Source organism: Salarias fasciatus, chromosome 7, assembly GCF_902148845.1.
Source record: "Salarias fasciatus chromosome 7, fSalaFa1.1, whole genome shotgun sequence".
Taxonomy (NCBI): Eukaryota; Metazoa; Chordata; class Actinopteri; order Blenniiformes; family Blenniidae; genus Salarias; species Salarias fasciatus.
Genome location: NC_043751.1, coordinates 28,834,544 through 28,861,670, shown reverse-complemented (window position 1 = coordinate 28,861,670; position 27,127 = coordinate 28,834,544). Strand labels below are relative to the sequence as shown.

The 27,127-nt window shown below is 44.4% G+C and overlaps 1 protein-coding gene across 1 annotated transcript; it reads left to right on the top strand.

Annotated features, from left to right (window-relative positions):
• Window positions 1-233: 233 nt before the first annotated feature.
• kcng4a (potassium voltage-gated channel, subfamily G, member 4a) lies at window positions 234-24,152 on the top strand. The gene is made up of 3 exons (XM_030096836.1): window positions 234-425; window positions 564-1,205; window positions 22,489-24,152. Exons 1-3 carry the CDS (start codon window positions 318-320, stop codon window positions 23,365-23,367), a joined length of 1,629 nt encoding a protein of 542 aa, XP_029952696.1. The 5' UTR covers window positions 234-317; the 3' UTR covers window positions 23,368-24,152.
• Window positions 24,153-27,127: the final 2,975 nt, after the last annotated feature.

Here is a 27,127-nt window from a genome sequence, read left to right as displayed (position 1 = left end):
CCACAGTCTGATTTAACAGCAGGTTTTTACCAGGCTCTGCCCTCTGTGACTTTTTGCTCTGCTGTTAAAAAGTTGAAGCCATCGCTCGTCTTTCACTGAGCGACATCTTGAAACCCAAAAAGGCAGCGAGCCTCAGCTAATCAGCAATAGACGTTGTGACAGGAGAGCCTCTCTCCTACACGAGGTTTAACGAAAGAGTTGGTATTAGAGCGAGAAAAGCTGAAAGGCTCAGCGGGACCCCGTCTGTGGACTCTTCTTGGCTTTGCTTCCTGGTCTGAGCTGCCCACCTCAGAGCAGCTCGCCTTCCCAATGCCACCATGCCCATCATCAGCAACGCCAACCATGACTTCAGCAACTTGTCCGTCAGTGACGACAGCAGCCTCGATCGCATCTTCACCGAGATTCCCGAGACCGAGACCATCAAGGTACGAGTTCTACTTGGTTACAAAGGATGAATATTAACGTGTGAATTTGAAACAGTTGACGGAGATAGTTGCTTCACTGATAGAGCTCCTTCCATGCAGCTGCACAGGTGTTGAGGTTCCTTGTTGTTCCTACTCCAGGGTGTGTACTACCAGAGGGCTCAGTTCATCCGGCGCCCAGAAGACTTGGTCTCCGTCGACCACGCCCTGCTGGCGGTGATCAACGTTGGGGGAAACCGCTACACCTTTCCCTGGAGCACCCTGGAGCAGTTCCCCCTCACGCGACTCGGCCGCCTCTGCGGCTGCAGGTCGCCCGAGGACATCGCCAGCGTCTGCGACGACTACGACGAGGCCCGCAAGGAGTTCTTCTTCGACCGCTCGCCGTCTGCCTTCAGGGTCATCCTCAACTTCCTGGCCGCGGGGAAACTGCGGCTGCTGCGAGAGATGTGCATCCTCTCCCTGCACGACGAGCTGACTTACTGGGGGGTGGAGATGGCGTACATGGAGCGGTGCTGCAAGCGGAAGATGTACACCCGCATCGAGGAGGTGCACGAGCAGGAGAGGCGCGAGGAGGAGCGTCGGCAGAGGAACGCCATGCAGCGGGTGCCGGTGGAGGAGACGCAGTATCGAAAAATGATGAACTGGCTGAGAGACACGGTGGAGAACCCGCAGTCCGGTTTGCCGGGGAAGATCTTCGCCTGCATGTCGGTGATCATGGTGGCGGTGACCGTCATCAGCCTGTGCATCAGCACCATGCCAGACCTCAGAGAGGAGGAGGACCGGGTGAGTGCGCCAGTGTGCTGTGAATGTAGCTGTCAGCATGGGACAGCGCCGAAGAAAAGCCTCCCTAATACTAACACATCAATTAGAAACCTCAGTGTGAACAGGGGCTGTACATCCAGGTTTTGTGGTAAGACGCCTGAAGCAGTTCAGTCTGCCAGAGGAGATTAATCCTGAGTGGTGTGAGTGATTACAGCTGTCACTTCTCGAAGCTCTTTTCAGATAAAAGATATGACGATCGTGAAGCGACAGACCTGCTCATAACTCCCCAAACTGGATGCTCACTTGGGAAAGGTCTCCAAAAATAACTTGGTTTCCTTACTGTGAATGTATACAAATATTTGTTACTTATAGTGGGAAAAAAACTCAGATGAGATTTCCATAATTCTGCAAAAATTCCCAGTTTTAGGATGTAAAACTCCATTTCTGTCACATCCTGTTGTGTATGTATGGGTGTGTGTGTGTGTGTGTGTGTTCTGTGATCTGTCTGCCTGCAGCAGCGTGGGATAATGAAGACTGAGCTGCTCACTGAGGCCTGTCCACTGTCTGCATAATGAAACGGTCGTACTGTATGCTGCCGCATTTCCACACAAGTGTGCCTCAACAGACACACTCGAAGTTGTACAAATCTGCACACATAAAAACACACACACGCATTAACATGCAGTCACATCCCAACACATTCACATATGGGCATTTACAGATACAATACTGATGAAGTCATCCACTGTGACCGACACGGCTCTCCCAGCGTTATGCACGCGCTCACTCTGGGCTTCTGCTCACTTATAACTGAAATTCGACAGCAGCGTATCCTCTGCACAGAGATAATCTGCTTTTCACTTCAATTAAATTATCCAGATGGTTTTTGCATGTGAAGCTTTCTCTCTATTTGTCGACTGTGGCATAAAGGTAAAAGTTTGCACATTTTCGCCCAAGGTGACCTTGGATAAAAGCGGCTTTTGTGTGCACTTACTGGTGGCTGAAGGTAAACTCTACAGATCGTTTTGGCAGACGGTCCTTGAGAAGTCATCCACGGCGCCGTCCATGAAGGGATTCTGATATGAGTAGTCACAGACGGCCAGAGGATCAAGTACAAGAGGGTGCGATGCTGGAGAGTTTAGCCGGGCGGCTGCAGAATGCCTGATGACTTGTAAAAGATGAGGAGAGGATTTGAAGAGTGCTGCCAGCAGGTGTCCAGTAGTTAGTAGGAACACAGATGGAGGAGTCCTGGCACAGGACTGCACAGAGTTCCCGGGTCTGGTGTTGTGGTGGGTGCGTGTAAACCTGCAGGACTGAGTGATCGTTCTCATATCAGCTGTTAGTGTCATCCTAAAGAGGGAAAAAGCGAAGTGGAGTGAATCTACTTTGTGTGTAATAGAGCCAGTGACAAGCTTCACAACAGAAGGCTGAGATACGGAGCAGTACGCCGACAGTCATGCAGCAGAAGCAGAGACTCGGTATGAGTGTCAGTAAATGAAACAGAAGAGATTAGAACTGTTGACGTGGCAGGTTAGCATTGTGTTTCTGACTTGAATAGGAAATTTGATTTTTCTGCTTGCAATTCATTCAGGTAAACACCGCGGTGGGAACGGTCCGTGGAGGAAATCAAACAGTCCTCAGGGGCCGACACACTCCTCTGAGAGCAGCTCACTTCCCCAAACTCTGCACACACACCCAAGCCTTACACACACACACACACACACACACACACACACACACACTGGATTGGTTCCAGGCACGAGTGCTTCAGAAGAATGGCAGAATTTTATGAATCTCTTCATGTGTTTGTGTTCTTCGAGCTTTGTCAGAACAATGTGGACGATAAGGTCGTCATCTTCACGGTGTATAATTGCGTCTGACATCTCAAAGCCTTGAGAGAACGTCGTGGCTCGTGAGGACACTGAGGTGTCCGTATCTGCTCATCTGAGCATCTCTTTGCATGTCAATGTGCGTTCTTGTGAAAAGGCGAGCAGCTCGATTTGCAAGTAAACAAATCCATCTGCTGTTTTCAAGCTCCTGACTGTCAAGCTATTGTCCTGCGTGCCTCCGCTGAAGTCCGGAGCTGCAGATTTCACGTCATCTTTAATTCCCGTGGCCTTGCCATCGGTATTTCTGTCCACTCGTCTTTCATATTGCTTCTTTGTACATACGGAGAGCAAAACCTGAGCTTGAGCAAAAGAAGAAATACACATCCTTTACCTCTGCCGCTCCCTTTCCTCTGCTGCATTCTGCCTTGTAATGACTTTCCCCATGTCCTCAGCTGATCCGCTCTATCGACTGTATATCACTATGAGCTAAATGCTTTGGGAGGGGCCCTAATCTTAAAGCTCAGTTTCAAGTCCACTGATAATGACGATTCTTTTATCCACCCACCGCCTGCTGTGGCTGTCTACTGCTGCACTGTATGAACTCTGTGCACTTAGTGTAAAAAATAGCCTTTTATTCCAGAGGCACTGCTAATCCTTTAATCCAACACTTTGAGAGAAAACACAGTGCTGACAATACCATGTTAACTCAGGAAATCACATGATTTATTGATGTTGTTGTGGTTGTTGCCACAGTTGTTCAAACTGATCGAAATTACAGGCTTAAGGTTGAAAATTGGAAATAAAAAATAAAAGTTTTATATGAATACATTTAGATCTGAGCATTGTGTTTAGAAAATACTTAGATACATTTTTTGTGATGCAAACGCTGCACCTGCCGCAATGCAAATGGATTTATCTAGCGTGAAGTTAAATCAATAAATTGGCAACTTTTCATCCAAAATGATCAATTCATCCATCTTCTGTACAGCTTTTTTTTTCCAACTCATGGGGCTAGAGTTGACCTCAGCCGACGGTGGTGAAGGTCAGAGAGGTCATCAGTCCAGAGGTCACAGAGCAAACACAGAGAGACAAACACACACACAGATGCACACTCAGTCAAATTCACACCCAGAGGCAATCTAGAGTCCCCTGCTTGTTTTTGGACTGACAGAGGAAAATCTCACAAACCCACAGGGGAAACATGGAAACTCAGAACAGAAACTCCACAATCTGTTTACTGCAAACACATATGAGGGTACATTTAGTAACTGACAAGTAACAAAAACCTGAAGAAACTGTAGTTTGGATTAGTAAGCATTGCTATTTGGATGAAAAATATTAATGTAACTGAATTTATTTCCTCATTATCTGAATTGTTCGACTACTTTTTTGTTCGTGTTTTTCTGACAGACTTCATTTGGTCCTTGACCTTTCAAGCTCCAGCTCAGATTTGCTGATTGGCATCTGCTCTGCACAGCTGGAGAAACAGCCGACACACACATCCGCGTTGAAAACAAAGAAAATTTCAACTTGCTTATATTTAGGAAAAAAGCAAGTTAGATTGCTTTTGTAAGAATTGAAAAGTTTTAAAATTTTTACTTTTTTTATTTATTATTATTTGCTTATTTTATCACCAGCTCATAATAATCTTATTGTTATCATGATACCGTTGAGGTTTTATTTCTTTAAGAAGCTCATTTATTTTCTTCATCCGACTCACTCAGGTATAAAACATCACGATTTGAAGGTATGTCTGGTTATTTGAAGCGGCTTGCTTTGTTTGTGAGATGTATTTCTACTCTGACTCCTGCTCTAGCCTGGCAATAACCTCTCTAATCTGCCAGCGTCACATGTCTGGCTGCTGTGTTTAGACGGGGAAGAACAGGGAGGCTGCGGGGTTTTTTAAAGCTGCAGGGCTGCTCCACATGCTGCTAAACTGTCCAAACCTTTCATGTTGATCAAATGTTAAACACTTACTAAATACATTGACTCCCTTTGCAGATATATCTGAGCACAACTTTTCAGAAAACTATTTCTGCATCACTTTTCATCCAGATACATCAAAGTGTTTAGCTTCCAGTGTGTGTCGCTCGGTCTTTTAATAGTATCACCAGATGATGAAGTATTTTCAGACAGCCTCATCAGATTTGCTCTCGTTTCCCTAATTCAGTCATATCCTGGCCCGGGGAGTAATTGAAGTGGCCGTTTTATGCCCTTAATGCCTTAAATTGAAGTGGGATTTGCAGTTCGATAATTACCTCCCGGGGCATCAATCACAGGTATCTGTAAAGACGTGGCCAGTGGCAGAATGGAGGCGCGTCAGGCCGAACCATCAGACTGTGAGGCTTCTCATTGTCTGTCCATTTGCTGTCAACTGCAGGCTCGTCGATAGTTTTATTGAAATGCAGAACCTGTCCGCCCTCGTGGTTGGGATGATATGTGATTCTATTAAGAAACTAAAGATACACAGACAGAAATATTTGTGGCAACCCGAAAGAAGATGAAGTGATTCCTAATGCACTGGAGTGGAGGAAGTAAACAGAGGAGTGTGGGTGAAGGAGGTGGAGTACAGGATGAGACGAGAGCGTACGAGAGGAGGAATGAGGATTAAAGAAGCTGCCTGAGACGAAATGATATGATCTGAGTGCCCGGAAAAGACACACAAACATCAACAGAAAACATGCACACACATTCCCACATGCAGCGTCTCGGGAACCCGGAGCCGATCCATGCAAACTGAAGGAAAGGCAGACTTCATTAGCGCTGGTGGGCAGTTTAGAAACACAAGCAACCGAGCATGCAGGTGGAGTATCTGGAGAAAAAAACCCAGGAAACATGCAAACACCACACAGGGAGATCAGTCAAATCTACACACATGCAGACCTACAGTCAGTTTAGAGACGCCAGTTGAACTAATGCAAGTGTTTGCACTGTGAGAGGAAGCCGGGGAATCCAGAGACAAATCCACAAACACACAGGGAGGACGTACAGACCCGACGCTGAGATCTTTAGATTCTCTGAGCCAAAAGTGTGAAACATTACGCCACTGACTGCATATTCATATTCTGCAAGTGTTAGCTCACTTATGCAGTCACAGGGGTAGTTGTTTAAAAATGAGGAAAAGTTAAACCAGAAGACACATTAGCACAGAAAACGTTTGTCGCACCTCCAACTGTCAGAAACTAAAAGCAGATCTGGGTCTCTTATCTGTCATTTTACACCGATGTCCAGCTCTGCTGAGAATCACTTGGAAAAGATGAAAGTATTTGGCTGCGATAGAATCTCACAAGAATTTCTGGTTGCGCTTGTAAGGGGAAAAAAAATCTGCTTCTTGAACTGTGTAAAATTCCATTATGTGAATCAACAAAGACTCTTTCCCCCCACAAAAACCTGACAGTCCCAGAGGGGAAGCTGCGGCGTGATTTTCCTGCGACTGTCTGGACTCGGAGGCATGGAGGAAGTTTCCCTGCAGCTCAGAGCAGCGCAGACGGATTCAGAGAGGAATGCATTTTGTGTTGGAATAGTGTGTCTGAAAGCCATTACTGCAAACATTTTATTGAAGACATTTCACTTCCACGGCTGAGATGTGAGTCACATGGTGTAACAGAAAGGTTTTATGTGATCGAATGTGTGTTTTATGTGTGTGCACTCTATCCTTTCTCATCAGCCAAATCCTGAAGACAAAATGCCTCCATCAATCACAAACCCTGTTTTAAACCTTAAACAACAGGGGCACACAATTAGGAGCAGCCTGCATTCTTTGCATGGGATGATTTTAATCTCCCTCGCCATAATTCCTCCCTCCATTAAATGAACATGAAGGGAACATAAATAAGTGTCGGCGCCTGTAAACTTTGTTGCCTCAGCAGGCTGAGACAGAGGCCGAGTGACTTAGAGCGCCTCTAAAAAAAAATACAGACTGGAGGAGCTGGTGGCCCGAGAATATAGAGGAGGACTGAAAAGAGGAAACAAACAAACAAGACAGATGGGGAGAAACAAGAGCAGGGCCATGAACCCATTACATAACCGTGGGGTATTTTTTTTACATACACTTACACCTTCACAGCTGCAGGAAACTAATAACGGAACGGTGAAAAAGCTAAACGTGTTTCTACTTTTAAACTTCCAGATTCTGTTACGAAGCATAAGTCTGAATGCGTGCATAATTAAAAGGTGCTTACAGAAGCGTTTCCTCTCTGTCTGTGTCTGCAGACGTGCCTGGTGTGGCTGTCAGCGCCGAGCAGAGCAGATTCCATACCTATTAGGGCCTATCTGGTCAGGAGTTGCATTCCTGCGTCTGTTGCGTCGCTGCCAAGTGGGATTACTGAGAATGCAGCAAAGTATGAAGTGTTTATCCTCTTCATGCCAGGGTGTGATTGCACAGCAAAGACAAATACTGCACAGTGCAGTGACGCTGTTTGTAAGCCCTTTGACAGCTTGGGACATTTTCAAGCACTGTTGACACTTGTGGTGCTGTTCCCTGGTCCGGACCAAAGTGAGCTCAGCTGCGACCTCACCGACCGATTAGAAAAATGAATAAAAACAGTGACAGGAATTCCTCCGTTGTGCAGAATAGCTTCAGTAAGTTGAAAGAATGCTGCTTCTGAAGCTCACCTAATTCTGTAATTGGTCCATTTCAAACTCTGTGGACTTCGCTGCTTTTAGTGCAGTTTGTTTGGAAGCAGAAAAAAGCAGCGTCGACACGCTTGAGTGTGCAGCTCTGTGGTCTGAACCAAAGATGGAAGACAAACGAGAAAACTGCCCGGTTCAGCAGGTCGTAGATTCATGCCTCTGCACACGGACCAGACTGGACCAGCGCTTCAAATAACGAATCTGTGAACTCATGGATCTATTTGCATGTGAAACGATGCTTTCACAGACAAACAATCAAAACATCAAAATTCAAACGTTGAGGTCTTATTTCCTCCTCGCTGGCTGGACTGCTCTCATTTCCATTTGTGAATAATAAAGTAAATACGATTGTTTAAACAGCCACACATGCTGGCGCTCGGTTTCGACATGTCAGACGTTGAGATGTGTTCAGATGATTTCTGAGTACTAAGATTCTCCCAGGTGGAGCTGAAATAAAGAATAAGTCTGTTTGCCTCTGTCTTTTAAACAGATGCATTTCAATATTTTCTCTCACACACTGAGCTCAGGGGTTTTTCTCACACACGAGACCTCTTTAAAAAGTATCCCCATCGTATCAGCAGTTCCAGAGATGGTTTTACCTGAATTCAGATCTGAAAGCAGATCAGTGGCATCACGCATCACAAAACCAGTTTATTTCTAATTTCTAATTATTTTTTTTAAAATGGACAAAACCCGAGAAACATGAACACACACTGCACCATGGACACAGCAGCATTCACACATTCATACTGTATATGAACAGCACTAAATGCAAAGCAAGCAATGAAAGCAAGTTTTTGCTTCAGGCGGACCAAACCTGACAAACGTGAACACACCCACGATCATGCTGTTTGCAGGACATATAACAAGGGCACGTATAGTACAACGCCATAAAGCAGGATTTACTGTTGTGCTGTGCTTCATAAAGAGAGGAAATCTCCTCCAGTGAGCCCGCCTCACCTGGGAGGACACGTCCTTCACAGACTAAAGATCACACTCATTTCTCCCATAAACAAATACCAAATTCCAAACTAACGCTATAACCTGTGAAAAGGTTTAAATTTAGGAACATTCAATGAAATAATCTATCTACCCTGCCTGAATACACTCTTTATGGTTGTACGATAAAGCAAATACCTGAAGAGTGTGAAATGAATCCTCAGATGCATCATCAGAACCGAGACTCAGAGTTGTTCTGCCACATTTTATCCTCAGAGACTGTTCGGAGCAGATGCACAGCGGCCGCCACCGTTCTGCATTCCAATCAGACCTCGCTGGCCCAACACACACACACGGACTACAGAAGCAAGCTAAATAAAGATGCAGACTCATTTCCATAGAAACTAGTAAAGGTTACAGTATGTTAAATATTTAATGAGCAGAAATCACAATGCAATCGCATTTTCAAGCTGATTTCTCTTCCAGCAGGTCTCAACAATGTAGTTGTTTCAGTGTGATGGTGAAATATTTATTGAATTGCTCACAACTCAAAGGTGGATTGTAGTGATCCGGTGGTCGAGCCGTGGTCGTCTTCAGCTGGCAGGAGTGGATGAAACCCGCCACCAGGGGGAAATTAACTTTACTAAACTGGACAAATCATTTGATACCTTTGAGTGAAGCATCTGAAAGCTGGATAAAGTGTGGGATTTTATATGTAGATCAAGGCTTCACTGCACATGAGCAGAGGCGTCTCCACCGTGTGGCTCAGACAAGTAGAAATGACCGATTTGTTTAAGAAGGTTGAGGGAATTCAGATCAGCTTAATCGCAAGTGATTCTTGAAATAAACAGATTTATGCACCTACTCCAAGAGGATTAGGAAAACCTCCAGCAAGAATCAAGGGTAGTTCTCCTTTAGCAGTGTTTATACAATTTTTTATTGATCCACTTATCAAAGCTGCATGAGGAGAAAACATTTTCTTTAAATATCTAAAGTGAATGTTTGGAGAGTAAGAAGGACAAGCAGAGAGAGAGAGAGGCTCTGCAGCTGTGTGATTTTATGTAAGTGAAGTGTATCCTGCTTCAAAATCCAAACTATTCATAACTTCACTAGCCTGGTATGTTATGAAATTCATCCCATCACCAGCTGTATTTATACTTGGAGACAATTATTTGTGTGGCTGGGCAGTTTGTGAGACAGGCGGCAGATGAAAGTGGAACACAATGAGTCACAGGTGCACAAAACAAGACGACACCAGGTGGACAGGTGAGGAATGACACCGGAGAGAAAATCCTGCAAACACAGGAGGTGGAGCAGCTGTGGCAGTCACATGGAACACACACGCACACGCACACACACACACACACACGTAAACAAACACTGCTCTGCTTCCTGCGGTCTCACACACTGCAGCAGGTGTCCAGCACATGAGAGTCCCGTTCGGCCCGGAGCGGCGAAGGAATCAAATGTGGGTGTTTGGATTTCACAGCGCAGCGCGAAGACATCATAAGTCAAGTCAATTACACGCCTTAGTGTCACCGTACGGCGTTCACACCAGACAGCCAGCAGTCAATATGCTCACTATTTACTTTTCTACTTCATTTTTCAGACATTTTCAAAACCTTGTAATGGATTTGTTTTAAAGTGATAGACGTGTCGGCACAGAATTGTGGTAATAAAAGTCGACAGGTTTCCTTGCTGTGAGTGTGTGAGTCTCGCATCTGGTTTGTGTGTGTGTGTGCGACAAGGAAAAACTGAACTGACTCAACAACCTTTAAGTTGTTTTTATAACATTTAAACAGTACAGTAGTTTGGTTAGTTGAGTGCCTACACCTAAATCTCTGTTCTGCACGAGCATCCCTCAAGTTTCTACGACCATTTTCCATAAAACCATCCTGGAAGGGAGAGTCTAACAAGCTGGAACGGAGGGAAGAAAACTCATTTGTTATTTATGTGCACGGTCGACTTGTGTGTGTTTGTGTAAATTGCTGTTGTGAGGGCGTTCAGTCCAAGAGTCACAGCTTCAAAGGAAAATTTGAAGGTTTAAACATGGTTTTAGGGTGAGGGTGAGTATGATGTGAGTGTTTTTCAAGGTTCACGACTTTACGGTTTTGTAAAAATTTAAGCAATAAATATGAAGATGTAAAGAAAAAAACAAAAATCAAGACCCTAGGAACCATGCCAGGTTTATGGGAGTTTTACCTAAACAATCTGAGTTTCTAACAGTGTGCGTGGCGTCAGTTTTAAGTTAATAACGTGGTTTTCTTTCAATGTGTGTGCGTTGACAGGTCCACATTAGTTTTTTTCTATTTTAAGTTGCATTTTCTGGATGTGCTTTGTCTGGTCTGCTGGTCAAAAAGGATTAAAGAAGACGTGGGGAAACATGTTTTATCCCTATTGACTGTAAAAAAAATCTAATTAGCAGAAGCAGAAAGGACTGTATATCCCTTAAAGCCCTGCGGCGAATTGCTCCCTGGTTAGCTGTGATCGACGAGGCCGATGTGGCGGACTTGTGTCATTCAGAGTCTGGGTTTAACAACACTTTGTGAATTGGTAATATAACATATGTTTGGACCATATTTGTGATGACCCTGGTTAACCTGTTATCCTGCGTGGCTGTTTTTACTGTAGTTCATTAAAAACCCAGCTTGAAATGGTTCTTTATTTTTTTACCATCTGTCTGAGACGCCCTCTCAGCTTGGTTATTGTTTGTTCTGTTGCACCACATAACAGCACGCATAGCCTCCTCCTGTTATACAATCACTTTTCTAGCTCCACTGATGACCCTGGATTGTGTTTGTCTGGCTTTTCCGTCGGAGCAGTGGAGCCCGATTTGTGACACAATCCAGCATTTCAGTCAATATTTGATTACAGGACTGCTGGATGAGACTTGCCTTTCACGCATGTCGTTAATGTTACGCTTGCACAACAATCACCTGACCTGTCTTTCTATTTCTATGGCTCTAGCAGGAGTTGAAGCAGAAAACAGGACATACAGAGAGGCCTTCAACTCCTGAGAGAGGAGATGTGAACTTTGCTTTATACTTGCTGAGATAAAGACAAGAGGCTCTGGTGGCTGATTTCCCCTTATTGGTCAGATCTGAGGTTTCAGATATGTGGCATGTGGTTCAGTAAGGCTCATGGGTTGACCTTGAAAATTCTAAAAATAACTGAGAGGACAATTTTATGAATAAAGATAACTGTTCCTAGGTTTACTGTTCCTGATTGCACTGTTTCAGTAAGTGCAATAATAATAACAATAGTAATATAGTAGTGCAACAACAAGCCAGAGCTCCACTACAACTTGGAAAAAACTTTGTATTTCTTGGTCTTTAAAGGTTGTCATTTTCCAGATTCAGCCGAACTGAGATAAAACTAGGTTGAATGTGGCCCGAAAACTGAAAAGAAGTTTGGAACCGAACCTATCATATCATATCATATCATATCATATCATATCATATCATAGTCACAGTTGTCAGAAGTAGCGCACTGGTTCACCTCTCTAAAGTTGTAAAATGATACATAAATCAATCGGTAACACTTCATTTGAAGCCCCCTTGTATAACACATTATAAGTACATTTATAAAGCATTATAATGCCATTATAACACGTGTAGCTATAGTTATAAACATTCATAGATGATCACAATGCCAGGACCAAATCCTAACCCTAACCCTAACCCTATGCTGTATGGTGCTGTATAGTGAGTTATAAAGCATTGTGATCATGTATGAGTGTTTATAACTACTTATAATGTGTTATACCGGGTGCTTCAAGTAAAGTGTTACCAATCAATCTACTTTGCTCCGTTCAATTAGTATTTTCCACAAAAATAGAGACTTGAATGCGTGTGTGTGTGTGTGTGTGTGTGTGTGTGTGTGTGTGTGTGTGTGTGTGCAGGTGTACAGTCTCCTGACGGTTGCAGAATAGAGACATATGAGGTGTGAAGGGATCACCATGCTTCAGATGTCCCATCTTTTCCTCATCAACTCATCTTGTAATCCCTTCCTGCTTCATCCCTCTGCACCGCTTTGCCACCCACTCTCCCTTCATCTCCCTCACATCTCCTTCATCTCCCTTCTTCTCTTTCTTTGGTTCTCTCCCTCATGCCCGCCTCCCCCCTTTCATTTTTCTCCATTGGGGTGTTTGTGTGTGAGCAAGCTGCTGCTCTGTGTCAGTTATAAGCAGGTCTGCAGCTAAAACAGCGGCCTCTGCTCAGCTCTGCTTTAATGTCCATGTTACAGCATCCGTTAAATGGAGCAGAGTGTCATAAAAGTCAGCGAACAGTGTGTGTTTGAAGAGTTGCTCTTTGCCTCCTGTCAAGGATTCATGCAAATGAAACAACACACCACATCCTTTACCCTGTGCACATATGTGCATTCATCCACCTCTCGGCTTACAGGAGCACAGCCCAATAATGGATGGAGGTGTCACATAATACAGGTGCTTTAATAACCCATGACTCGTGAACGCCGTGCTTGATGAGCAGTCTTTCGGGTTAAGGCCAGCAGTCTGCCGGTTCAGCCACACCTCCTCATTTTTTACAGGTTTTTTTCTCTCTTCTGGCTGTCCTTGCAACCTGCTCCTTTCCCCCTACTTTCAATTCTTCTTCTTTGGAGCTTTAAGCTTCAAAAGCGAGGGCAAGGTTAGCGCAGCAACACCGCGGGAAGGTGTGCAGCGGTGCAAAGTTTTTTCTCAAGGATTGCTGCGAGGTAAGGTTGATTGATGGGCAGAATATTTTACCCCGTTCTATCCAAACCTCTTGATCTGGTGGGATCACGGCAGAATCATCAAGGGAGAACAAGCTCAAGAGGGATTGAAAGAAGGAAGACAAAGGGCTAGCTACACACTCGTAATGACATAGAAGGTATAGAAATTCAGAGTGTAACATAAGGAAGGAACGCTAAGAACGAAAACCCAGTTTTAAACAGAACTTCCTGAAATTAACAATAGTTAATAGCTAGAGGAGTGTGCCTGTTTTCTCTTAACCATTGATGGAGCGGTGTGGGAGTTGTGCAGAAATGCATCATCAGAAGAGAGTGAAAAGTGAAGCTTTATCTGATACGCAAGTTGAGAAAAAAAAAAAAAGAAAAACACATTCATAATTCAGAGATGTAGAAGCTTTCTCTTGTCCAACAATAAAGAGACACATTTACACTTCAAACCCGCGGCGTGCACGGTGACCCTGCTGTTGACGCATCCAGCGGCTGTCCCACTGCACCGCCGCCGGCCGGCAGAAAGCAGGGGGTGGACGGGAGCCTGTCAACAAGACTGTAAAACTCAACAATACAGCGTCGTGCAGCCAGCAGTTAGTCATTATATAGTTCAGGAATGAGCAACTACGAGACGAAACATTCATTCTGACTGCTATCTGGTAAAACTGTGACAAGCAAAAAAGATATGTGGCAATTAAAGCAACTGATTTAGTATAAAGAAATAACTTTATGTCTTTAATTCTAATGAATTGTATGCATGCACACCCATCAACCGTGGCATTTGTCTTCCCAGAAGTGTAAAAGGATGGAAAGTACAATGAATGGAGGAACGGCTGCATCTCAAAAACTGCAGCGTTCGAAAGGATCCATCAGAAGTGGTAGAATGAATGAAAAGCAGTGGCCCACTAGCAGGCTTGTGGGTGGCCAAGGCTTACCGATGCATGCTGGGAGCAAAGGCTGACCTGTGTGGTCCCATCCGACAGAGAGGAAAGCTGGTTCTGGTAAAAAGCTGCCAGAATACACCATGAATCACCGGCTGGTGCTTATCAACAGCTAAAGACACAATATTAGGCAAGTGGCCAAAGCGCTGTGTCTGGTCGACTCATTTTCCCACTTCAAAATAAATATAGAAGTAGTTCCTTTTCCTTTACGTACTCGGGAAAATCAGATTGGTGAAATATCAGAGATGAGTCAGAAATTAAACATCATCCAAAACAAACTGGGGATTTTTGGGAGTTGCCTAAAAGCTCCACAGTCTGTGATTTGAGCAGTTCATCCATCCTTCTTTCTTCATTCAGTTTACTGCCAGGGACTCTGGGAAGTTTATGACTAACCACACTGTCTGATGCTGACTTCAAGTTTGACTGCAGAATGAATCAGAGGTGACTACTGCTGCAGTGTAATTACTCTGCCTCAGCTGATAGATGTTCGATCCCCGACTCCCTATCTGTGCCATTGAGCAAGGCCCTAAACCCTAAATTGATCCCAATGGACAGCTGAGCATCTTGCATGGCAGCAACAATGTAAAAAAGTTTGGAAACTGTGAAATAAGTTATATGAGTTCAGTCCAGTAGAATAATAATGTCCCCTTGTTTGTCGTCTATGCTACAGCTGCTTTCAGGCAGTGAATAAATGAACCAAGCAGAGAAGTGTTTTAGTCTGATAGTTCTAAGTAAACAGACAACGTGAGCGTGGTCCAGCATTTGGTGCAGCGCTGCCGTCTCGTCACTTTCTGCTGCGTTTTCTGTTGGCCGTGAGCAGCCGCAGCTTGTATCAGTAGTCAGACAGTGTGGGGTGGAGAGACAGCAGTCATGAAATTTCCAACACTGTTTGAAGATGCTCTCAGGCTGTGGTAGTCTGCTCGGCCACAAATCCATCTCCCTGCACAGCGTAAGACCGCAGGTTATGAGCCGTGGTTCCATCAAAATCAGATTTTGAAGACCGCTAAAAACCAATATTAATTAAAGATACTTTACTGACTTCAGTCTGGGATGGACGAAATTCCTGAGTGTAGACTGTAATGTAGAGTCCGGAGGATGGACGGAGATGTTTGAGACCACAGACTTTCAAAATATACAAATAAAATTGACCAGTACTGAAGTTTTTCTGCCTTCATGAAAAGTTAGCGCATCACTAAATGTCTACAAACCTTTGCGCCTCTATCAATACATTCAATACATAAAAATTCTATTTATTTCTATTTATTACAGACCATCTGTCTAGCCGTCAGCACCATCACTGACAGTATCGTAACACAAAAAGCATTATTGTAATCATGCGAAGGAGAGCCAGAGGGTCAATCAGTTAGAAACCACTCAGTTGTGCTGTGAAGTCAAAGACAAACATTAGCCTGTCAATACAATGATCATCTCCTGTGGAGAACTGCCTTCATGTGCACATTGCATTCTCTTGCGCCAAAGATATTATCAATATTCTCTCTCCCTCCTATGTTTCTCATCAACAGAATTTGAAAAATATCACTGTTGTGTAATGGCATTTCAATTACTTCATCCTGAAAGTCATAACTCATTACTGTCCTAGATTGTATTTAACTTATCTATATGCATTAATGCTGTCTAAATGAGTTTTGAGTTGTTTTTTTAAACCATTACATTTAAATTGTAACTCTATAACTGGCGCTTGCTTATTAATATGTACATTTCTGGCCTTTTTAGATAAGTTCTTGCAGATTATATTAGGATGTGAAATATTTGTGTTAAATTGTAGAAGGACTTGAGTTGACAACATCTGCTGAGAAGAGTCATACGTAGTCTGCTCTCGACATTTCTTGACGCTGTGGAAGCATGAGTGATCTTCCATCTACACAAACAAAATGTCTGACCTGACGCATGCTATTTTTTTTTTTTTATTCCATCAATGGAATAATGTCTTTATGGTGTGAAGATTCTAGGTTTGAAACTTGCCCCTTCTGAGTGGAGTTTGCATGTTCTCCATGGGCATGTTGCCCAGAGTAAACTGGGATTGGTACCAGCACCCCATAATGCTGCACAGGATGAAGCTGTATATAACACTGGATGTTTATGATGTCTTATGTTTTATCTGTACTGATAACTATGGAGCACTTGAGATGTTGGAATTTCCCCTGTGCGGAATTAATAAAACTTCATCTTATTTGATCCCAGTTTAGAAAAGGACATGTCCGATCTAGTACATCTTTTTTTATCCACTTTGAACCTCTGCAAGCCGATGCAGAGCAAAAAGCAGGGTCTGGGGCTAAACACAAAGAAAACACACATTAAAATATACTGCTGATTTACATATGAGATACAATTAGCCTAGAAAGTATGGACTGTGGGAGGATGTAAGAATATCACAGAGGATACGCTGCAGGGGAGTCAGGATGTTGGGTAACAGTGTGCCGCTGTTCCACTCAGGACAGAGTAATTTATTGAGTTACATCTGAATACCACGTTGAGTCATGTTCCTGTCAGTCATACTTAGACGGCCGGCCTGGCACACTCAGAGCCACCAGCGAGTCGCTCTCAATATCCAACAAACCTGCGAAACACTTTCCTTTTCACTTTCACACTTCTGTGTGTGTTTCCAGTTTTATCTTGGAAAGCTTTTTGGAGAGGTTTGTATGTGTGCTATAGAAGAAATGAAAGTTAACAAATAACACCAGGGATGGAAAGGTAATTTCTATGTTCCCCCTGCTGATTAAAAAAAACAACTCTTGCATATTGTCTTTCACCCTGAGTGTGGTCCGTTCAGTAATTGACATTGAGATGTGTTAATGCAGAGGATAATGTGAAGCTCCACATGCGACAGCTGCTTGGGGGGGGGCAGTTCCTGTGCTGAAATGCGTCGTCGCTGACATTAGTTCCACAGAGAGTTGTGCAGAGGAGATAAGGTCAGCGAGACGCTTGCTATTGTGGGAGCTTATCGTGTGTGCAATTGGCTGTGTGTGTGTGTTTGTGTGTGTGTGTGTGTGTGTGTGTGTGTGTGTGTGTGTGTTTAAAGGGGAGAGAGACAGAAGTGGGAAGCCTCTCGCTGTGACAAATGGCCCCGGTCCTGCAGAGGGTGAGAACACTGTCACAATGCTCTGATGGGCATAATGTCAGCACGGAAACAGAGAGGCCAAAAGCCAGGAGAAAGGGGGATAAATGACAGGTAGGAAGCGCACGTGAGAGACAGAACATGCATCCTGTGGGGGAGAAGTGTCCTCAAGATTAATAGAGGACAGACAGCAAGTGAAATCTCAGGAGAGCTGAACTTCAGACAGAAGGGTAAAAAGAAAAAGAAGTAAAGTGGAGAAATGCAGGAGAGGCTGAGGAGAGGAAGAATCAAGGTTAATATTCTGTTAAAGATTTGATCCTCTTATTCTGGGGGAGCGTTAAAATATCAAAATGTGTCTTCAGTTTTGTAAAAGTCCTGTGCTTGTAGAAGAAATGTCCCCCAGTCAACGCTGGAGACCTCTGGAGAAATCATGAGCTGTTGGAATGCCGCCGTTACAGCTCCACTTTTCACTGTGTGGGCTGCTGCACTGCTGCCGCTCCAGACCCACATGCAGTGATTCAGCTCTGAAATGCCAAACAAAGCTGTGAATCCACTAAAAGGGATATTTGTTGTTGTGTTAATTTGGACTCTAAAAGGGCATGAGGTTCTTTTTTTCCCCATCTCTTTTTCTTTCTGTAAGTACGTTTTGAATCAGTTCACATGATGAAGGATTAAGTGCTGGTGTTGTAATCCTGCGCTGTGAGGATCTGACACGCTCCCTCCTCTTTCTACTTTATTTTTTTGTACTTACTGTTACTAACTTCGCACCACACTGATGAAAAGGAAATAAACTGAATTCAGCTGCGAAGGTGCCAGATGTTCCAGTCAAAGCTCCAGTAATTAGATGTTTGATGATCACATATTTCAATCCGAGTGTTAGTCTAGATGTGTGTATGGAGATTTCCTGGTAAATAAATCAATCATATGATGTTCTTTGACTTCAAATTCTTATTAAATCAGCTCAAAATATGGGCTTGCCTTTGCTTGATTTTGTTTTTTTTCTTTTTGTGGGCCAAATTATTTATTACTTTGCTGTAATATTCTCGACAGTTTTCTATACTCACACTTGTAACTCCACCTTATCTCATTTCATTTTGTGCTCATTGCTCCATCAAATCACTGCATGGAGAACATGCAGACAGACAGACAAAGAATTCTGTTTCCAGGCCCTAACGAATGTGAAACTAAATGCACGATGGATTTAAGTGACAATGCAGTTTAACTCACTTTACAGAGTAGTAGGCCTCCGTCAGTCGGTGTCGACTATGGATGATTGCGCCCTGGTTGGACGTCTCGTTGGGACCATGGCTGGAACAGCTTCGGTTGAGACTGGTGAGGCCGATCCGAGAGCGACAGATTCTGCCACAGCGGATGCAGGTGTGAGCGGTTGCGGGGTTGTCTCCAGGTGTGCGCGCCTTCCGTCTGTCTCTCTTGTCCTCTGCCAGGCTCTGGACCTTCTTTTCGCCCATCTTCAACTGCTTCTTGAGCACACTGCGCCATCTGCTGCGGTCAGCTGCTGTGGTCTCCCAGCTCTCAGTGTTGATGTCCAGAGCTTTCATGTCGCGCTTGCAGACATCCTTGCAGCGCAGCTTGGGTCGGCCAACAGGTCTCGTGCCAGACGCTAGCTCACCGTACAAGACGTCTTTCGGGATTCTGCCATCTTCCATCCGGTGAACATGGCCGAGCTTTGCTGTCTTGTGCAGCATATACACTGTGGGGGGGCCAGTGCATGTGAGGACCTCTACGTTTGGCACCTTGTCGCTCCACTTCATGTTGAGGATACGGCGGAGGCAGCGCATGTGGAAACTGTTCAGCCTCTGCTCCTGCTTTGCATAAGTCGTCCATGCCTCGCTGCCATACAGCCGAGTGCTGATGACGGAGGCGTTGTACGCCGCCATCTTGGTCGTGGTTGTCAGCTTGGGGTTTTCTCAAACACCTGTAGTGAGCCGACCAAGTGTAGCTGCAGCCTTCCCGATGCGCTGGTTGACTTCCGCATTGAGGGACAGGTTGTCGCTGATTGTGGACCCAAGGTAGGTGAACTGGTGCACAACGCCAGGTTCATAGTTGTCGATGGTAGTGACAGGTGGCGTTTCCACACCCTGGGCCAAAAAAACATTGGTCTCTTTCGGGCTGATCGTGAGCCTGAAGTCTTTGCAGGCTTGAGAAAATTTGTTCATGAGTTCTTGGAGCTCATGCTCTGTGTGTGAGGTGACTGCAGCGTCATCAGCAAAAAACAGGTCCCTGATCGTGATCTCAGCCTGGCAAAGTTGAACCTTACTTTACAGAGGATCTTAGTAAAGCTGGTCTAAAATCTGGTTTAACTGATAATTTTATTGCCAACTTGCACACACTTCATGTTGAGCCAAATACTCGCCCCCCACATCCCTCGCAATGAGTGATAAGTTTCTAAAAGTTGAGTGAAAGTGTAGAAAAAAAATGTGTTTTACATGCTGGTCTAGAATGTACCCGATCTGGCAAATGCATTGCAGATATTTTTTAATTAACTTGTTGTCTTGCCAAAAAGCTTCTTTGCTGATTGAAGTCTTTTGCACTTTCAATCACAAAGAATATGTCAAGGAAAATGTGAACGCTGGTATAAACTCAAACATTAAAGTATATTCCTGTTAAACTAATTCTTATGTTGTGAATATTGTGTGTATGCTGCTCCCCGGTCTGCATGCATATGAGATTAATTTTACAAATTTAACACTGCAGAAACCGCTCAAATCAATATCTTCCCACTGAACGTTAATTGAATGACTACAAGGGGTGGGCGTCGCTCATGCATCAAATCAGAGGATACCTTTTCAATAAATAATGCCTCAGGGCGCACGTGATGGTAGAGTTGATACAACAACATGAGCAGACCCTGGATTAATCTCAGGCTTTGGTTTATTCCGAGTCTGCATGTTCTCCCTGTGATGAGTTCATTTTCTTGGGGGTCTTTTTTTGGATGTCAGGTCTTTCTAATACATTGCTTATGCATGCGTTTCTTTTTTTTTCCTTTGTGACTATCTTGGTGTGTGTGTGTGTGTGTGTGTGTGTGTGTGTGTGTGTGTGTGTGTGTGTGTGTGTGTGCATTAGCCTTATGATGAACTGGCAATGAAATGGATATAGATGGATGTGACAGATTAACACTACCGAATGAAGAAATCCTCATAGCAGCATGTTTTTCAACATTCAAGTGGTGCCGCATTACTAAATCTGTCAGTCCAACTCTGAACGAACCACCGCTGTCCTGCTGAGGAGCCTGACAGACTGGACTCATTCACACACGGGCTGCAGGACCAGCAGCATCCCAACATGCAGTGGTTTCACAATGAATACGCAATGAAGGGTGTTATGAAGTCAAAACACCACCCTGCTGCACACACAACAAAGATACAAACCATGCAGACCCCCCCCCCCCCCCCCCCCCCCCCACACACACACACACACACACACACACACACACACACACACACACACACACACACACACACACACACAGGCCAGCATGCAGGAATGAAGCGACAGAAGTCAGAGTGAGACGAGAGAGAGAGAGGGTGAAAAAGGGGGAGAGGACACAGAGAGTGATGAACGAGAGCAGTCGGACTGGGACATATGTGTGAGGGATGCTTCATGCATAAGGAAACCGTGGAGGGAGTTGTGTTTCACTTAAAGGCATGCTGAATGAATGAAGGATTTAATGCAGAGAGAGGGCAGAGTGAGGGGCGAGCCGGGGATGAGGGATGAGAGGGGAGGGAGTCCGGAGAGGGTGATGGAAGAGGAAACAGAATGAGTGATGAGAAGGTAGAGATGGAGGCAGGAGGAGAAAAGAGAGGGTGGCAGGGTGAAAAAAAAAAGAAAAGGGGACGAGATGGAAGGAAAATAGATGAGACACTGTGCAGAGAGACCGGTGCAGAAAGTGAACAATGAGAAAAGTGGGCAGAAAGAGGGAGAGCGAGGCTGACGAAAGAGGAGCCGCTGAAAAGACACAAACAGTGTCCGTCTTAATAAAACATATTAAGTCATGCAGTCTTGTATTCGGCATGTCATTTTTATTAAACAAGTCTGCAAAATGCTTGAGGGAAAAATATTACAAAAAATGGATTTAGTGTTTACCTCCTCTTGTGGCAGAAAGAGACATTTTGAGGCCTGAAGCCAAGAATTTACTGCTCCTTACCATTTTTCTCAGTTACTGCAAGTAAACTCAAGCATGGACAGCAGAGTGCCGCCTGAGGAAATCGTCCTCCTCAGATAAACAATGGCATCAGTCCTGTCAGCAAATGCTCATAACAGCATAGGCTGACATTCATATGACCGAAGCTGCATATGACGGCTGCAGGAAATGTGATTTTTATCAGTGAAAAGCAAAAAGGCCGAAGGGCGATGTACTTAAAGAATGGTTGAATTGTGTCAGATAAATATTGGCAGATTGTTCTCGGGGGGACACGATTGGCCTCTTTCTATGGCCATGTGACACATTGGCTCCTTGAACACTTCTGATGGTTGGATGGATGGATAAATATATACAACATTACCAGAGATGATGTGCTTAACATCAATCATAAAAGTTTTTGCCATCAAAACAGCTTGTTGAATTAAATGTATTTTGATTGGCTGAATATTTCACCTATAGATTGATGTTTTTATTGTTGTATTGCTGCTGGTTTTTGTTGTTGTTGTTGTTGTTCCCTATTGCCATTTGAGTGGTTACAGAATATTTGTGTTAGTGTGAGGCTGAGGATTATCATAAAGCATTAAAAGTGTTCTGGTTTAAATAAAAGAGTCGACTGACAGCAGGGTTCTGTATTTGCTGCATTCCTCCTGTCAGATAAATGCTCTTATTTTGATTTCATTGCTTAACCTTTGCAATATAGTTAGAGGGAACAAGGACCAGACTGCATTTGGTCTCAGCTAAGAATGTAATATTAATCACAGAAAGAATTGATTATGTAGCTGGAACATGTATCAGTGCGGCTGCAGCGGCTTCGACATGCTCACTGACTGTAACTCATGATTAATTCATGATCGCTGAGGATGATTATCTGACCTGAGGATTTTTGTCTTTTTCCCTTCTTCCCACACCTTTCTCTCCATCTGTCTTGCTGCCTGTCAATCCCTGCTCCGCTCATCCTCCGTCTCTCCGCCTGCTCCCTCCACCCCCTCACCATCTCTGTCAACCTCAGGGCGAGTGTTCCCCCAAGTGTCGCAACATGTTCATCATCGAGACGGTGTGCGTGGCCTGGTTCTCCCTGGAGTTCATGCTGCGTTTCATCCAGGCTCGCAGCAAGCTGGACTTCCTGCGCGGGCCGCTCAACATCATCGACGCCATGGCCATCCTGCCCTACTACGTCTCGCTGGTGGTGAAAGAGGAGGACCCGAACATGGAGCAGGAGCGGTCGGGAGGTAAGGGATACTTGGACAAGCTGGGCCTGGTGCTGCGGATCCTGCGGGCGCTGAGGATCCTCTACGTGATGCGGCTGGCCCGGCACTCCCTCGGCCTGCAGACGCTGGGGCTGACCGTGAGGCGCAGCACCCGAGAGTTCGGCCTCCTGCTGCTTTTCCTCTGCGTGGCCGTCACCCTCTTCTCGCCGCTGGTCCACCTGGCCGAGAGCGAGCTGACGGGCGCCCACGACTTCAGCAGCATTCCCGCCTCCTACTGGTGGGCCATCATCTCCATGACGACGGTGGGCTACGGCGACATGGTGCCGAGGTCCATCCCCGGACAGGTGGTGGCGCTGAGCAGCATCCTCAGCGGCATCCTCATCATGGCCTTCCCCGCTACCTCCATCTTCCACATGTTCTCCCGCTCCTACCAGGAGCTCAAGATGGAACACGACCGCTTGTTCAAAGAGGAGTGCGCGGCCGCCGCGGCCGCCGCCGCCATCACGGGGGAGCTGCAGGAGGCGGGGGGCGAGGGGGGAGGGGAGAACTCCGCCCCGTCTGGGCTGGGAACACGTCTGGACAAGGATAGCGTGCACTCTCTGGAGTCTCTGGCTCTCCTCGGGAAAAGCTGCGAGGCCGCGGGGAATAACAACCACAGCCTTCCTGCAGCGGCTTTCTGAACTGTTTTCACACTGACTGACTCAATCCACCACTTCCAGGAGTCCAGTACTATCCGAACTGCAGATCAAGGAAGAGCCCAGGTTCTCTGGAAACCCGGCTGGCCATGCACCTTGGAGAGCATGAGTGCTGCGTTGGGACAAAAAGGAACTACACACAAAGCATTTCTTGGAGGAATGTGCACAGAAAGTGAAGGATATCAAACCCTTTAAATCAGACGGTCTGACCAGAAAGCCTCTGCAGCAATATTAGTGACAAGCTGCTTCCATAAACATGCAATATTCAATCCAAAGTTGCTTTTCCTTCCACTGTGAAAATAATTCTAAGCCTGACTGCAACCTTTAGGGTTCATTCTCCTTATTTTTGTTATGTTGCCTACAGTATGATCTGAAGATGTACCCCATACTGTATACTATTTTGCCATGAATTTTAAAGAGTGCTCCTCTTAGTATATTTTTGAGAAGCTTGAAGCCATGTTCTCACAATAAGTACAAACCATTTGGTAGTTTGAACAATATATATATATATAATGTATATCCATCTATCTCTCATGTATATTTGTATGCTTGGACTGAAAGATATGATGCTTTCTCTACTCTCTGCAAACTGTGTTGCTTTTTTTTTTTTAATCAATGAAGAAAAGACAAAACAGAGCGAGAAAGAGATGAGTGTTTGTTTAAGAGATGAAGGATGTTGTGTGCAAGAAAGAGAGCGAGCACTAACAACCATGAAATGTACTTTACAACGCTCCAAATAAAAGTTCTCCCAGTAATCTGAGAGAAATCCATTTTCTGGGCTGTAGTTTTGTTTCTTTTCTGGTTTGTTTCGACTGTGGCGGTCTAATCTCCCAGGCCCGCTCAGGATGCTCAATCAGAGCTAAAATTTCTGGAAGAGATGAACACAAACAGCTGTCCCGGCCAGACACACAGATAAGTATTCTGTGAATTCTGTGACAATCCCCCCCTTACATCACCGCCTGGTTTTCATGGACACAGTTACAACACTCTGGAAAGGCGCCACGTCCCTCCGCAAATCTCCCGCTTTAAAACGGGGATTGGCGCTACGCTGTGCAACTAAAGAAAGATCTACTTATTGTTACATCTTCAGGTTTTAGGAAACACCTCCCCTCCCTCCTCCGGACCAGTAGGACTCTTCTGCCTCACGCTGCGGTCTCAGACGGCTGGACAGACAAACAAAGACATGCCAGATGTGGATGTAATCTAGATTAAAGATGGGATTAAAACAAAACACACAGTCAGATGAGTTACTGCCTGAAACTTTATGTGATCCCCTGCTTCAATTTTGACTTTGTATGTTTGTTTCATCCCCATAATATTCTAATGTAAACATTCTGGTGTGTGGAATCCAGCTTTAAGAGGCAATACAAATGAAAAGAGATTCCGCAAAAACATAGAATAGAAAATAGATGATGCAATATGATCAATTAAATGCAATTTACAACAAAAGACTCAATAGTGACAGGATAAGCAATGAGTTATGTATCTTATTTCACAGGAGTAAGCAAAATTTGATGGTCCTTGATGACATCCACAGAAATATACAGAATTACAGATCATTGATATGACAAATAACTTAAGGCATTAACTAAAAACTAAACAAAAAAAAACTGCCGATGGTGATAGATCAGAACAGATGGATGGCTTAGACAAATCCTGCCATGTTCAGTGAGATAAAGATAGCAGCAGATACAGGAAATCAAAACAACTACAGTAACATAAGCCAGAGCAGAGGAAACCTCCAGAGCAGCGGGTTTGATAGGAATCAGAGACAGTCGGCAGCAGTTTCTGCCTCTGAGCAACACTTCATTCGACAGCAGAAAAACAACTGTCATCGTATCACTCACGGAACCTGATATGTTTACAGGATTCAAAACCCGTGGATCAATATCCCGGATCTTTACGTCTGTGTAAGACATGTTGTCTGTACTGCTTCAGAAAGGTCAAAGGAAATGAAATGCTTGTTTTCTGGATCAATGTAAAGTTTGTGTCAGCCTAAACACCATCCCTGCTTCAGATTGTTTAAAACAGTCTGAAATTCAAGCATCCCTTTGCTTCATCAAACACAAGATGACGATTACTCTTTCCAGTGCAAGTCAAAGACCGGGGTAATGACTTCCGTACAAACCTCCCTTTATATTTACACTTGACAAATGAGCCGCCTTACTTCTGTTAATTGACTATCCACCAAGCGCAGCCACCGCAAATAAATCACGGCTGGTGTTTTTAAGGCGCTCGTCTGAAAGCTCCCCGTGAACAAATGATGCCGACATTATGAGGCAAATAAGCCAGATAGCCGGATTTAATTGGTCCAAATTGTTTCGTCGTTTTTCTAAATTGCAACAGAAGCTGGATCCGGTGATTGTTTACCACTTTTAGATGAAATCGGTGGAAATGTATGCTGGTGAACATGAGCTGTGTCGCTGCACGCGTAAAGCGACTGGCCGCTTTCGGCTGGACACACAGGCTGTTAAAGCACAAATGGGGACATAGGATATAATTGGGCTGGATCTCCTGTAGCCGCTCTTTCAGCCTCTCGGCAGGCTCGTCACATACATCGCTGCAGCCAGACACATTTCCACTCCGCTGCTGAGCACAAATTGCAGAGCTCTTCCAGTTTTGCTCTAACAATAACAGTGCAACACTTTCTGTTCCGGTCTTGATTTTTGGTTTCTTGCAGTCTTTTGTTCTCACTTTTTTTTTTTTTTTTTTTTTTTAAATCTTCATCTCGTATTGTTGTCCTCTCCTTTGTTTCCTCTTCGCCTAACTTAATTCACATGGCTGCACAGCTTGAACAATCAAACTGAAGCATTACTCAGAGAGATTTAAACGCCACATAAGAAATTTCACACGTAATTGTATGCCAAGAGTCAAATCAATCAAAAGTTTTGGAAATGGCAAATCTTTCCCCTTTTCACCGCCACGTTCACATATAAATGCTCCCTCGCAAACCCACTCATATTTGAAACGAAGGTTTATGTAGGAGTAGCTCGTCTCACTGAGAGTCTCAAGGCTGAAGAGGTCACCGCATACATTCACTGTTCCCGCGATGTGGGTGTTCGAAAGCCCTTTGAGACGGCAAAGTGATTAAAAAAATACATTTAGCTTGCAAATGTGCATCTTTTTGCAGCTGGTAAATAAAGCACAGAGGCGCCTGATGTATTCGGGGAGCTAGGTGAGAATGAAGCAGAAAAACCAAATGGATCATCTGGCATTTGCAGTGTCCGTTTTCCTGATGTGATGGTTAAAAAACAAAGGAAAAAAATTGATTTTTCAGAATAGGAATGGCAAGAATAAGAAAGTTTCATGGAGAAGGAGAAAGAGAGTTTTTAAAAGCCACCCAACTATCTGTGGTTTTGCTTCTTACAGTCATTTTGTTTCAAATGAAACTTTTTTCTGCAGCCTTGAAAACAAACAGACTCTACATGGATTAATTCAAATAATCACCAAAACCAAGATAAATATTTGAAAAGCTCAAATTGTGTGCAAAAAAAAATCCTAGATTTGCATTTTGCAAGGTTAAGATGATTAACCCTCTTTTCATCAAGCTCTGTGCACAGAAGCAAACCACCATGTTTCGTCAAATGCTAAATAATTCATCTAAAAGCCGCATGTGCAAACTGCACATGTTACAGTGGCGGACGGCCGCATCCGAGGAGAACTGAGTGATCTTCTTGAACGCGGCCTGATTTTTGTTTGGTTTCCTGCTGTGACGGGCCAATAGTCCATATGAGGAGTAACTGAA

Excerpts from the sequence above, each read along its gene's own strand:
- kcng4a (XM_030096836.1), top strand. The coding sequence starts at position 318 with ATGCCCATCATCAGCAACGCCAACCATGACTTCAGCAACTTGTCCGTC. Across the intron at positions 426-563 it reads CCGAGACCGAGACCATCAAG|GGTGTGTACTACCAGAGGGC; the intron begins GTACGAGTTCTA and ends TTCCTACTCCAG. Across the intron at positions 1,206-22,488 it reads TCAGAGAGGAGGAGGACCGG|GGCGAGTGTTCCCCCAAGTG; the intron begins GTGAGTGCGCCA and ends TGTCAACCTCAG.